Below are 13,463 nucleotides of genomic sequence, written 5' to 3'. Positions count from 1 at the left end.
GGGTTGTATAAAAAGAAAAGAGGATGAATCCCCATCATGCCGACTTCTTAATTTTATTGTCCTCATTAAAGCGCTTTGCTTGGGTAATGAGCAAGATAATACATTTCAAGCAGCATATATAATGAAAAAGGAAGAATAATGAAAAGTTAATTTTGTGTAAATTAAGAGGAAAAATACCTTGAGTTAAAATTAAAAATATAAAGTTTCCTTCCGGGGATTTTGGAGATTAATAACACGGTGATTAATGCCACCCTTATCCATTAATACTTTGCAGGGGAAACAATATTGCTAAATACATGGCATTTTCTCAACCTATATATTTATTTAGGAGCTCTATGTGTATGTGTATGTATGCTTATGTGTTGTGGCCCAGCAGGAGCTGTTGGAGTTGCCACCAGACTCCGACAGCGTGGGTCCCTCTGAGTCGGCTCAGGAGGATGTGGAGGACCCTAGACAGGGTTCCGACTCTGAGCAGGGCGCAGAGAGGCTGGTTGGCCACCAGGAGGCGCCTGAAGCATGGAGCAGTGGTGAAAGCCAAAGGAAGGGGGCTCCTGATGTCATGCCTTGGAGCAGTGGGGAGGAGTCACGGGACAGTGAGTCAGACATCAGCAGTGAGCTATTAGATGCTCGTTACTGGCGTGCTACCTGGCGTAAGGAGCAATTGAGCAATTACAGGAGGTAATTGCTCTCAGCTGCTGATCATTAGACTCCTCTCCAGACTATAAAAGGACTGCTTGTGTACACACCCTTTGCAGGAATCAACTGATCATTGGAGTTGGAGAAGCTCAGATCTGTGTCGTACTTTGGCAGGCTGGATTGCTGCCAAAGGGTTTACCTGGATTGCTGCCAACCTGTTCCCTGGACCTTGGCAGGCAGGAGGGCTGCTAAGGTGATTATCTGGAGCTTGGTAGCTGGATTGCTGCCAAGGGGTGTCGCTGTAGCTGGATTTCTGCCCAGAGTGCTATCTTGACCTTGGCAGGCTGGATTGCTGCCAAGGTTGAACTTGTATGTCAATAAACATCTGGAAGAGACTTTGTGTCGGATTGACTTGGTATACCAGAGCGAGGGGGGGGGGTCAGAACACTTATGAATGCTTATGTATGATGGACTTATGTTTGTATGTATGTATGTATGTATGGCTCAGCAGCTAAGATGCTTAGCTTGTCGATCAGAAAAGTTAGCAGTTCAGCAGTTCGAATCCCTAGTGCCGCGTAATGAAGTGAGCTCCCAACTTGTCCCATCTTCTGCCAACCTAGCAGTTCGAAAACATGAAAAAATGCAAGTAGAAAAATAGGGACAACCTTTGGTGGGAAGGTAACAGCTTTCCATGCGCTTTCGGCATTTAGTCATGCCAGTCACATGACCACAGAGATGTCTTTGGACAGCCCTGGCTCTTTGGCTTTGAAACGGAGATGAGCACCTCCCCCTAGAGTCAGGAACGACTAGCATATATATGTACGAGGGGAACCTTTACCTTTATGTGTATGTATATAAGTATACACAAACATACATAGTGAAATTTCTTCTTGCATACAGGTAGTTCTCAACGTACAGCCACAATTGAGTCCAAAATTTTCTGTTGCTAAGCGAAGCATTTGTTAAGCGAGTTTTGCTCCATTCTATGACTTTTCTTGTCACAGTTGTTAAGGGAATTTTAAGGGTTGTTAAGGGTTGTTAAGGGAATGTTCCACTGATTAATTGTTCATGGCAGTTAGAACAATTAATCAGTGGAACAGCTTGCCTCCAGAAGTTGTAAATGCCCCAACACTGTAAGTCTTTAAGAAGATGTTGGATAGCCATTTGTCTGAAATGGTATAGGGCAGTGATAGCGAACCAAATGGAGCCATTTGTCAGGGCATGCGAGGCGCTGTCCTGTCAGCTGGCCAGTGCGCATGTGCGCGCTGGCCAACTGAGTTCACCTTTTTAAAAGCTATTTTTTGCCTTCCCCAGGCTCCAGAGGCTTTATAGGAGCCTGGGGAGGGCGAAAAGAGCCTCCCCCCCCCCGAGGCTTCAGGGACTGTGCGGAGGCTTCCTGGATGCCTTCGGAGCGCTTAAAACCACCCTCAGAGCAAACCGGAAGTGACTTCTGGGTTGTTCGGAGGGTCGTTTTAAGCGTTCCGAAGGCTTCAGGGACCATCTGGAGGCTTCCCTGACGCCTTCGGAGCGCTTAAAACCACCCTCCGAGCAAACCGGAAGTGACTTCCGGGTTGCTCGGAGGGTTGTTTTAAGCATTCTGAAGGCTTCAGGGACCGTCCGGAGGCTTCCCTGATGCCTTCGGAGCACTTAAAACGACCCTCCAAGCAACCCGGAAGTCACTTCCGGTTTGCTCGGAATGTGGTTTTAAGCGTTCCGAAGGCTTCAGGGAAGCCTCCGGACGGTCCCTGAAGCCTCCGGAGGGCCTCCGAGGGGGCGGGGGAGGCTCTTTTCGCCCTCCCCAGGCTCCTATAAAGCCTCTGGAGCCTGGGGAGGGCAAAAATATCATGTAAAAATGGGGGGGTTGCGCATTGTGCGCGCATGCACACTGGGGGGGTTGCGCGTTGCATTATGGGTGCGGCACGCCCGCACCCGACCCCCCTGCGCTCCCCCCACTTGTGGAACGCAAGCCAAAAAAGGTTCGCCATCGCTGTTATAGGGTTTCCTGCCTGGGCAGGGGGTTGGACTAGAAGACCCCCAAGGTCCTTTCCAACTCTGCTATTGTATTGTATTGAATTGCATCACTGCAGTTGGTACACTAGTAACAGGGGTCTTTAAGGGAAACTGGTTTCCCTGTTGATTTTGCTTGTTAGAAGGTTGCAAGAGGTGATCATATGACCCCGGGGCACTGCAACCATCATAAATATAAGTCAGCTGCCAATATTGGAATTTTGATCATGTGACCATGGGGGTGCTGCAATGGTCGTAAGTGTGAAAAACTCCCATTAAGTCAATTTTTTCAGTGACGTTGTAACTGAATGGTCACTAAATGAACTGTTGTAAGTCAGGACTACCTGTATTTGCTATTTCCTTCCTCCAGCTGCTTTCATCTCTCAGTTTCACCCTAACCCCTGGAATTCCCTAGTGGTTTCTCATCCATGCAGTAATTAGGTCTCACCTTGCTTTGCTGTTGAAGACTAGTGAATATTGATCAGATTTTATTCCCTGCTGAAAGATGATTATAGAAGAAGAATGTTACTTGTATTATAAAGTTATAGTAATAGAATCTTGCAAATCTGGACGCTCCTTTTTTTTGCTGCTTTTACATTCAAGAGAGCTCGGAGAGCTTGGGGGGAGTCAAATCTGAGGCGCTTTTTCAAATTACGTTCCTTGCTTTGGGCTCAGATTTCTTTCCCCACTGTCTTGAATGCAGCTCATCTTTCTATTCCTCAGTTATTCTCACAGTCCATTACAACTGTTGAGTTTTCCTTTTGCTTGTCTTTACAGCCCCACCCACAGTGAGGATTATCCATTCGGGCCTCGCCTGTAACATTGAGGAGGAGCGGTATTCAGAAAGAGTGTACACCATCCGTGAAGGGGAGACCCTGGAGCTGACGTGTTTGGTTACAGGCCATCCCCGGCCACAGGTGAGCCTCCTGCTGTGATGATTTGAATGGTCTATCCACCCTGATTTTCTCTTCCATGGTTTTTTGTTATCTACCTTAGACTCGCTACTCAGAAAATGGTAGCGAGTTGGCCACCGAGAGCTACTGTATGTCTTCCCAGGATTATGATAGCAAGATTTTTCTAGGATGTTTTCAGAGATACATGGTAATATTAATGTAGGGTTTAGGTGTACTTTGATTGCATAAAGAATCATTTGTACAGATTGGATCCAAATATTTTTGATAGAGATTCAGAATTCTACCATTCAAAGCCAAGTAAGGGAAACGGGTATCAACACTGCAATGTTCTTAGAAGGGGAATATCATATCCTGGAAGAAGAAGGATTTCAGCTTTTTAAATCTCACATTGTCCTTTATATTACATCAGGGCTTTTAATGCTATGGCATTTCTGATACTGTGTGGTGTTTTAAGGAGTTCTGGGTTTATCTCTGCTGTTTTTCTAAACTGCCCTTTGGATTGCTTTTTAATAGCATTTCTCCGGTTGCCTTGCGTGAAAAAAATCATGGTTTAATTGCTAGTTTGGTGTTTATTTTTGTTGACCAGAGAGTAAGTGTTTCTGAATGGCTGTTTCATTGAAAAGTGTAAACAGTAGCCCTAAATGGTCAGCATTAAAGAGCAACTAAATGAACATGGGTGAATTGTGACTACAGTGCCTGAAAGCAAGAAACTCTAAGTAAAGAGAATTGCATTTATTTTAACTTTCCTCTTTTTTTTGTCTCAGTTCTGCATTTTTAGTTGTTTTCATCAGTGGTGGGATTGAAATTTTTTACTACCGGTTCTGTGGGCGTGGCTTTGTGGGCGTGGTGTGACTTTGTGGGTGTGGCTTTGTGGGCATGGCAGGGGAAGGATAGTGCAAAATCTCAGAGGCTGGGAGGCAGCGGGGGCAGGGCCAGCCTATTTGCTGGTTCTCCAAGCTATTCAAAATTTCCGCTACCAGTTCTCCATCTCTGGTTTTCATGCACAAATATTGCACTGAATAACGATGTTTTGGCAGACAACTTCGCCTTTTGTTCAGTATTGCTCTTAACACACACAATATTGTGTCTATTTTTAAAATTCTAAAGCCATTGCTTTTATTAAGAGTATTACCCTCGGATATTGAAAGAAGTGCAGAAATCTTCCGCATCAATGAATCAATGAACCGAGTTTATGTATTAGTTTTGGAAGTGCTAACTAGATTACTTTACATTTAAAAGCTAACAGAAAACACAACAAATGTAAAGGGTTTCGTATTGCTCTCTCTGAAGGGGCACATTGTTACTGATATATTTCTTAGTTTATTAAGATTCCTATCCCACTTGTCATCCAAGAATGCATGGTGGCATTTATGTCAGTGGTGAGATTCAATTTTTTTTACCACTGATTCTGTGAGCGTGTCATGGTGGGTGTGGCTTTGTGGGCATGGCAGGGGAAGGGTACTGTAAAATCTCCATTCCCACCACACTCCACGGGAAGGATACTGTAAAATCTCCATTCCCTCCCCTCTCCTGCAATGGTTATAACTATGAGGATCAGTCATAAGCAATTTTTGTTAGCGCCATTGTAATATTGAAGGGTTGCTAAATGAATGGATATAAATCAAGAATTACCTCTATGCTTCAAATGTTCATATTACTGGGAACGTTCCTTCTGAAGCTGATTTAAAGAAGAAACCTTGAATAAGTTTTGCCTTTATGTTATATTAAACATGTGATCGAGTCAAAGTATGGGATTGCTTGGTCATTCTATCTGCTGAGTGGTGGTTGCAAACTTTTTTTAAAAAAAAACCTAAGTAATCATAGGTTCTGTTCTATGGTTTTAGAAACAAAAGATTCAATCTAGTTTAAAGGTAGACACTTGGGAATATAAATTCAATCCACTTATTGTAGATTGTCATTTTCGCTGTCCTGTTCATGGTTTACATTGATCCTGATTATTTGCCTATTCTTAATTTCTGGTAGCAATTGGAAAGAACTAGTGTCCATTAAAGTGGAACTAATGATCAGAAATATCAGTTTGTTGCCAATGTCCATGTCCAGTTTTAATTGTGCTTCTGCACAATTAAAGGCTACATATAGAGGGGAAAAATCTATACAGTTCAGAATTTGCTGCCTGAACTTAGTTCTTTCCATCCACTATCAATGAAATAGGAATGAGACACACGTTCAAAGCTAACAGAAGGTGAGGAACTAAGTCTCTTGATACATCAGGCTGACTCACTAGTCTTGACCTCTGCTAGCTCAGGACATTGCAAAGTAGTCAGGAACTCACATTCAATTGTAAGCAAGGTCATAGACTCACTGGCAATCCAACATCTCTTTTAATAATAGACAAAGGCATCAAATAGAAATGGAATCCAGGGGGAATTCCAGAAGCACTCCAGGGGTCAAGTGACTGAGGTCCCAGAAAGCTATTTAGAGTCCATGGCCAATGCATAATTACTGTTTCAGCATTGACATCAACAATGACTACTTTTCTTTTATAATGAAAACCCTAGGCTGGCTAATTATGAAACTAAAGCTCTTATAAAACCAAGTCCCAACTGCCAGGCATCTCAGAAGAATTTTTAACTTGATCTTAATCCAAAAGCCAAAAGCCACTCTCAATCTTTATTTACTCATTAGAAGATTTGGTCCATTATATCTTATTATAATTATATCCATTGCATAACTTATATAACTACATCCGATTGTGCATAAGCTAGAAAACAGCTTTTGTCCCTTCTCATCCAATCCCTTGTTCAGTGCAGGAATCTATTCAACGCTCCCTGTAGAACCATAAAATGAATGAGTTGGTTGACATGTCTATTTCCTGCACTCCTTGAGGTTCATCTTTGCTTTAGAAAAGTGCAGTTTGCTTTCCTCTTCGGCAAAGCAGCACACAATTTTGTCAGCTGCTGTTATACATTTTGAGTATGGATTTCGTATTTTTTCTGGAATATTGCAAAACTCAGCAGAGGTTTGGTATTTGTCTGGAACAGTGCTAAGTCCACATCCAACTCCTTCTGAAATGTGTTAAAGCCTTGTCCATAAGGAGCCCAACTATCCAGAAATATCATCTGACAGTCAAGCTTTCATTGAACAGTCGCACAAAACACTTGCACAAAAACAGTTTGAGTAGAACAACAAACTAGCTGTGTTTAGTTGTCTCAATTCTAGGGACACGGTGGCTCAGTGCCTAAGATGCTGAACTTGTCGATCAGAAAGGCTGGCAGTTCCGTGGTTTGAATCCCTAACACCGCTCACCAGAGTGAGCTCCTATTACTTGTCCCACCTTCTGCCAACCTAGCAGTTTGAAAACATGTAAAGTAAAAAAATAGAAACCACCTTTGGTGGGAAGATGTTTCGTGCGCCTTCGGTGTTCAGTCATTCCGGCCACACAACCATGGAGATGTCTTCAGACAGCGCTGGTTCGCTTTGAAATGGAGATGAGCACTGACCCCCTAGAGTCAGGAATGACAAGCACATATGTGTGAGGGGAACCTTTACCTTTAGTTATCCCAAAGGTGCTTTTTCAGGAGGCAACTAGACTTTCTTGCTTTATTTTTTGAAGACGTTTCCCTTCTCATCCAAGAAGCTTCTTCAATTCTGACTGGATAGTGGGGAATGGAAGGATTTATATTCCTTGCAGACAGATGGTCATTTGCATCCTTTTATAGGGTCATTGAAGCACTTGGAGGTTTATCTGTGTCCTCAGGGTCACCAGAGTGGTAGGCCTGGTTCCTGTGGTCTGCAATGTTTTACCTCTGGAAATCCATTCCTAATCCCGCACCATTCGAAGGGTCTGCCCTAAACAGTGCTTAGGAGATACTCACTTATCGGCTGGCGAAAGCTGATGCTGATGTTTCTTGGAATCCGTTAGAGCAGAAATCTAGTAGAGAATACTAAACAGGGAAACGTGGATGGAAGTTGCTCATTAATAAAAGGTGAAGAAGAGTTAATTTTGAGGGAGATTTTATCTGCATTTGGTGAGTTTCTGAATGCAGGTAGTCCTCAACTTACAACAGTTCACTTAGTGACCGTTCGAAGTTACAATGGCACTTAAAATGATTGATGACTATTTTTCACATTTATGACCATTGCAGCATCCTTATGGTCACATGATCAATATGCAGATGGTTCATATTTGTAACTGGGACAGTTGCAGTGTGGTCATAAGTCAAGGACTACCTGTATTTCTGAATGTTTTTTCTGGGTTGGACTAACTACCAAATGTCCAGCATCCTAGCAACTATAGCAGTGATGACTAAAGTGCACGAGTGCGCATGACAGCATGTCCTCTCCCTGCACATGCGCATGCGACCACCACCCCCGGTGCCCCATTTTGAGCCTAGCAGGCCTGCCTGAAGCATCCTGGGACCAAAAATGGGGTACAAGGGGGTAACCTCCTACGCTCCCCCCCCCCCCCCCCGTGCATGCCTACACTGTTACAGGAGTTATGTCGGCCTTGTATGCAGCTTTATTCCTCTCTAGCATTCATCTCCATTGTTCAGTGATGCATTTCCTGTCTCTCTAGGATTTCCCTCTATCTGCTCCTGTGAGGGACTTCCTGTTCTTGTTAGATGTATATCGATGACTTGCATAGTGTTTTGCAGAGACCCAAAAATCTGCTGGTTGGCGGCTCATGGTTGGTGGAGCTCAGCTGGGGCTCGCGTGCCGGCAGAGAAGCCTCCATGTGTCACCTGTGGCACACAGGCCATACGTTCGCCATCACGGAACTATAGGGTGTAGTCAGAGAGCCCTTAAGAAAAAAGAGGGGCTAACATTCAAACTTAAACAGTGACACTTGTCTAAAATATGCAAAGAGGAAGAAAAAGAAATAATAGAACTGACCTTACCAAGTATATTTAAACATTCAGCATAAACATAGATTAAATTTAAATAAATATATGCATTCTAAGCTAGATATGAAGGGAACTGGATATCTGGCAGAATGCATGGTGACTGCCTATCTGATTTGAAGGCTACGGATGCCATGCTACATTTAGATATTTCTAGGGAGTGCTAGAAAGAAAGCAGCTAAAAAAAATCAAAAGAATAAAAAGAATGTAGCTAAATATGCTGTGTTTCAGTGTTTGCATACAAATGCTGGAAGCCTGCAGGCTAAAATAGGCGAATAGGAATGCCTGATCTTAGAAGACACTATTGACCTAATGGGTATAACTGGAATCCAGACAGGGAATCTGTTGGTCCCTCGGATGATGAAAAGTGGCTCGGAGGCAAAAAGGAAATAGCAGAGAAGCTGAATAAGTTCTTTGCCTCCATCTTCACAGAAGAAAAAATGAAGGAATTCCTTGAGCCCAAACTCTTCTCAGGAAAGGAATCAGGTTAACTGAGCCTTAAAAATGTAATAAGAGAAGATGTGTTGGGTCTTAAGGCAAATTGAATGCCAACAGAATACCAGACCTTATGGCAATGATGGCTAATCCTTTTGTCACTGCGTGCCAAAAGTGTGCAGGTGCACAAGTGCACCCATAATGCAATGCACGGCAACGCCCTGCGTGCCCCGTCCCCAGGCATGTGCATCCCCCTGTGTGTGCCCTGCCACCACGCATGTGTGTGACCCCACTGCGCTCCCCCTTCCCCCCATGCATGCACACGACCCCCTGTATACGCCCCACTCCCATGCACATGTGACCCCATGCTCCGCCATCTCTGCGCATACGCACATGACCCCCCCTAAGTGTGCCCCTCCTGCATATGCACAGGAGAGACCCGAAAATCAGCTGGCTGGCAGGAGGTATGGTGGAGCTGAGCTTGGGTGACAACTTGTGTGCACGCAGAGAGGGTTCTGTGTGCCCACTGTGGCACATGTACCATAGGTTTGCCATCTCGGCCCTATGGCATCCACCCAAGGAACCAGGCCCTGATGAACATCCACCGAAAGGACTTAAAGCTGAGATTTCAGATACTTTAACTAAAATCAATCAATCAATCAATCATAATAGAGCTGGAAGGGACATCAGAGGTCTTCTAGTCCAACCCCCTGCTCAAGCATGAGACCCTATACAATTTGAGACAAGTGGCTGTCCAGTCTCTTCTTAAAAACCTCCAGTGATAAAGCACCCACAACTTCTGAAGGCAAAAGCTGTTCCACTGGATAATTGTTCTCACTGTTAGGAAGTTTCTCCTTAATTCCAGGTTGCTTCTCTCCTTGATTAATTTTCATTCATTGTTTCTTCTCTTGCTTTCTGGTGTTTTGGAAAATAAATCTTCTTTGTGGCAACCGCTCAAATACTGGAATACTAATATCCTGTCACCCCTGCTCCTTCTTTTCTTTAGGCTAGCTCTCCCTATGTTCAGCCCCCATGTTTGATGACTAGAAGATAACCAATTATTTTGACTGACTGGGGAATTATACAATACAATAGTAGAGTTGGAAGGGACCTTGGAGGTCTTCTAGTCCAACCCCCTGCCTAGGCAGGAAACCCTATACCGTTCCAGACAAATGGCTATCCAACATCTTCTTAAAGACTTCCAGTGTTGGGGCATTCACAACTTCTGGAGACAAGCTGTTCCACTGATTAATTGTTCCAACTGTCAGGAAGTTTCTCCTCAGTTCTAAGTTGCTTCTCTCCTTGATTAGTTTCCACCCATTGCTTCTTGTTCTGTCCTCAGGTGCCTTGGAGAATAGCTTGACTCCCTCTTCTTTGTAGCAACCCCTGAAATATTGGAACACTGCTATCATGTCTCCCCTAGTCCTTCTTTCTCTTAAGCTAGACATACCCAGTTCCTGCAACCGTTCTTCATATGTTTTAGTCTCCAGTCCCCTAATCATCTTTGTTGCTCTTCTCTGCACTCTTTCTAGAGTCTCCACATCTTTTTTACATCGTGGCGACCAGAACTGAATGCAGTATTCCAAGTGTGGCCTTACCAAGGCATTATAAAGTGGTATTAACATTTCACGTGATCTTGATTCTATCCCTCTATTTATGCAGCCTAGAACTGTGTTGGCTTTTTTGGCAGCTGCTGCACACTGCTGGGTCATATTTAAATGGTTGTCCACCAGGACTCCAAGATCCCTTTCACAGTTACTACTACTGAGCAAGGTACCACCTATACTGTACCTGTACATTCCATTTTTGTTGCCTAAACGTAGAACCTTACTCTTTTCACCATTGAATTTCATTTTATTAGATAGTGCCCAATGTTCAAGTTTGTCAAAATCCTTCTGTATCTTAAGCCTATCTTCTGGAGGGTTGGCTATTCCTGCCAGCTTGGTGTCATCTGCAAATTTGATGAGTTCCCCATTTATTCCCTCATCCAAATAATTGATTATAGGAGTTGAACTCTATACATCTTCGAGTTGCCAAGGTTGAGGAACACTGGCTTAACTTCTAAGCCCTGAAGACATGACTCTGCCACTGGGCTTAGGAGTCCACCAGTGGTGGGTAGCTTTTACAGTGACTTTCTTGATCTTGACAGAAAGTTGGATTGCAGACTGTTGATTGTTCTCAGGTGTTTATTAATGAAGATGCATTTTTTTCTTTAAATTGTTTTTATTGGATGGTTGTTCTGAGCTGTTCTGAGCTGTCTAGAGTCATTTAGCTGAGATGGGCAGCCATACAAATCAAATGCATGCATGCATACATACATACATCTATTTTGGTGAAGATAGTGTAGAATGCTATTAAAGATGAAATTAACAAACATTTAGCCTTACCAATGCAACATTACTAAGGGGAAGTCCTAGACCAATCTACTAGATATTTTTGAAGGTGTTAATGTTGTGTGAATACTATAAGGCCAACCCAGCGCATATCATCTACTTAGATTTTTCTAAAAACCTTTGATAAAATCCCTCATCAAAGATTTTTTCAGTACGTTTAACAGTCATGGAATTAAAAAAGTGTGTCTTCTTCTGGATAAGCAAATAACTGAAGACTAGAAGGCAAAGTATAGAGATAAAAGAATAATTTGTACACAAAATATGAAATAAAATTAGTTGAGTCCCCCCAATGTTCTATCCCAAGTCCAACACTTTTTAACATACTTATAAAGCATCTGAAATTCCCTATGACTGGTGGAACAGCCAAGTTTGCTAATTACACTAAATTATCCAGAGTAGTAACAACAGTAAGGAATTGCAAAGAGCTTCAAAGAGATCTCTGCACGTCAGAGGAGTAGACATCATCAAAATGGCAGATGACATTTCACATGAGCAAATGCGAAGTGATGTACATTGGTGCCAAACCCCTTAACTACTAATACCAGTTAATGGGTTCATAGATAGTAGTGGCTGATAAGGAAAGAGATCTTAGAGTAAATAGAAAAGAGCTTATTGAAAGTGCCAGCCGAGTGTGTGCATTTGGTATATATATAAAAAAGGCCAACAACATGTTTGGGATAGTAAAAATGGTACTCAAAATAGAGATGCCAATGCCCTGATATACAGTCCATCAATGATGAAACCACCTCTGGAATATTGTGTACAGTTCTGATTGTTGCATCTTCACAAGAGTGTTTATGGAGCTAGAGAAGGTTCAGAGGAGGATAACTTAGAAGATTAAGCAGGTGGAATAGCTTCTCTGTGAGCAAAGTTTGCAATATTTGGAGTTTATATATGTCTTTGGTTGTTCGGGTTTTCTCCCGCGTAGAATTGGAAGTATCTTCACGACATTTCGATGAAGTCTCATTCATCATCTTCAGGCTGCTGCTTCCGGCTTGGTGCTTCTGGCTTGGTGCTTCCAGGAGCAATGTGAGATCTCAGCCGGTTCCTCTTTTTAACTGCCAGTGGGGGTTTGTGCTGATTGGGTGGGAGCTTGGCTACATTCTGATTGGGTGGAGGTGTATTCTGATTGGTAGGGGGCTTGGCTGTGCTCTGATTGGATGGGAGTTTGGATGTGCTCTGATTGGATGGGGGCGTGTTCTGTTTGGGTGGGGGCCTGGTTGTGCTTGTGTTAGTCTGAGTTGCAGAGGGATTTGAGCTGGTGAGCTGCGTTGCTGTTGTTTGGCTTCGCATTTGTGGTCGTGCCACATCTCCGTGGTGGGCATCAGTTTGCTTCATGTATGGATTGGAGGGGTTTAAAGTGGCTAATAATGCAGCTGTGGTCTGGCTTCTGGTTTGTGGTCGGGCTTCTGGTTTGTGGTCATTATCGGTGTGGGTTTGGGCTTGCTTTTTGCGTGGATGTGTGATAGGGACATCCTTTCGTGAGTGTGGGTCTGGTATCATTCTTAGTGTTAGGGACTCGTTTGTCAGTGAGGGCGGGTTTCCAAATGGCTGGTAGGAGGGAGGTATCATCTCGTTTATTCATGCTGTGTGGTCGTTTTTCTATCTCAATAGCTTCTCTGATTATTCTGTTGTTAAAGTGTTCAATTTTGGCAATAGTTCTGGTCTTTTTAAAGTCTATATCATGTCCTGTGGCTTTGAGGTGTTGGACCAGGGAAGAAGTTGGTTCCTCCTTTCTGACTGAGTTTTTGTGTTCTTCAATGCCTGCCTTTATTCTTCTGTTGGTTTGTCCGATGTATGTGGTGGGGCAGGTGGTGCATGGGATTTCATATACTCCTTGATTTTCTAACTCTATTTTGTCTTTGGGGTTTCTCAGGATGGTGGATATTTTTCGGTTTGTGTAGAATGCTGTCTTGATGTTGTGTTTGTGGAGGATCTTGCTGATTCTGTCTGTGGTGCCTTTTATGTATGGGAGGAGGGCTTTGCCGTTTTCTTGTTCACTGTCTTGGATTTTAGTGGGGTTTTCTTTTTGGATTAGGTTAGTGATATTGTTTCTTTGGAATCCGTTGGAAGGTAGTACGTTGGTGAGAGTGTGTAGTTCGGTTTTGAGGTGTTGTTCGTCAGCTAAGCGTTTTGTTCTGGAGATGAGTGTCTTGGTTACAGAGTTGATCTGTACTGGGTGGTGGTGTGAGAGTGCGTGCAAATAGCGGTTTGTG

General features: G+C 43.4%; 1 protein-coding gene across 1 annotated transcript in view; it reads left to right on the top strand.

The window, feature by feature from the left end:
- The window catches only part of MDGA2 (MAM domain containing glycosylphosphatidylinositol anchor 2), a 624,733-nt gene that overhangs the window by 205,057 nt on the left and 406,213 nt on the right, over nt 1-13,463 (top strand). Inside the window, exon 2 of the mRNA XM_081938341.1 lies at nt 3,421-3,560. Within this exon, the coding sequence (XP_081794467.1) occupies nt 3,421-3,560 (140 nt within the window). The remainder of the gene's footprint in view (nt 1-3,420; nt 3,561-13,463) is intronic.

The sequence above is a fragment of the Natrix helvetica genome (genome assembly GCF_964273705.1).
Source record: "Natrix helvetica genome assembly, chromosome: 1".
Taxonomy (NCBI): Eukaryota; Metazoa; Chordata; class Lepidosauria; order Squamata; family Natricidae; genus Natrix; species Natrix helvetica.
This window is presented reverse-complemented; position numbering and strand designations above follow the sequence as displayed.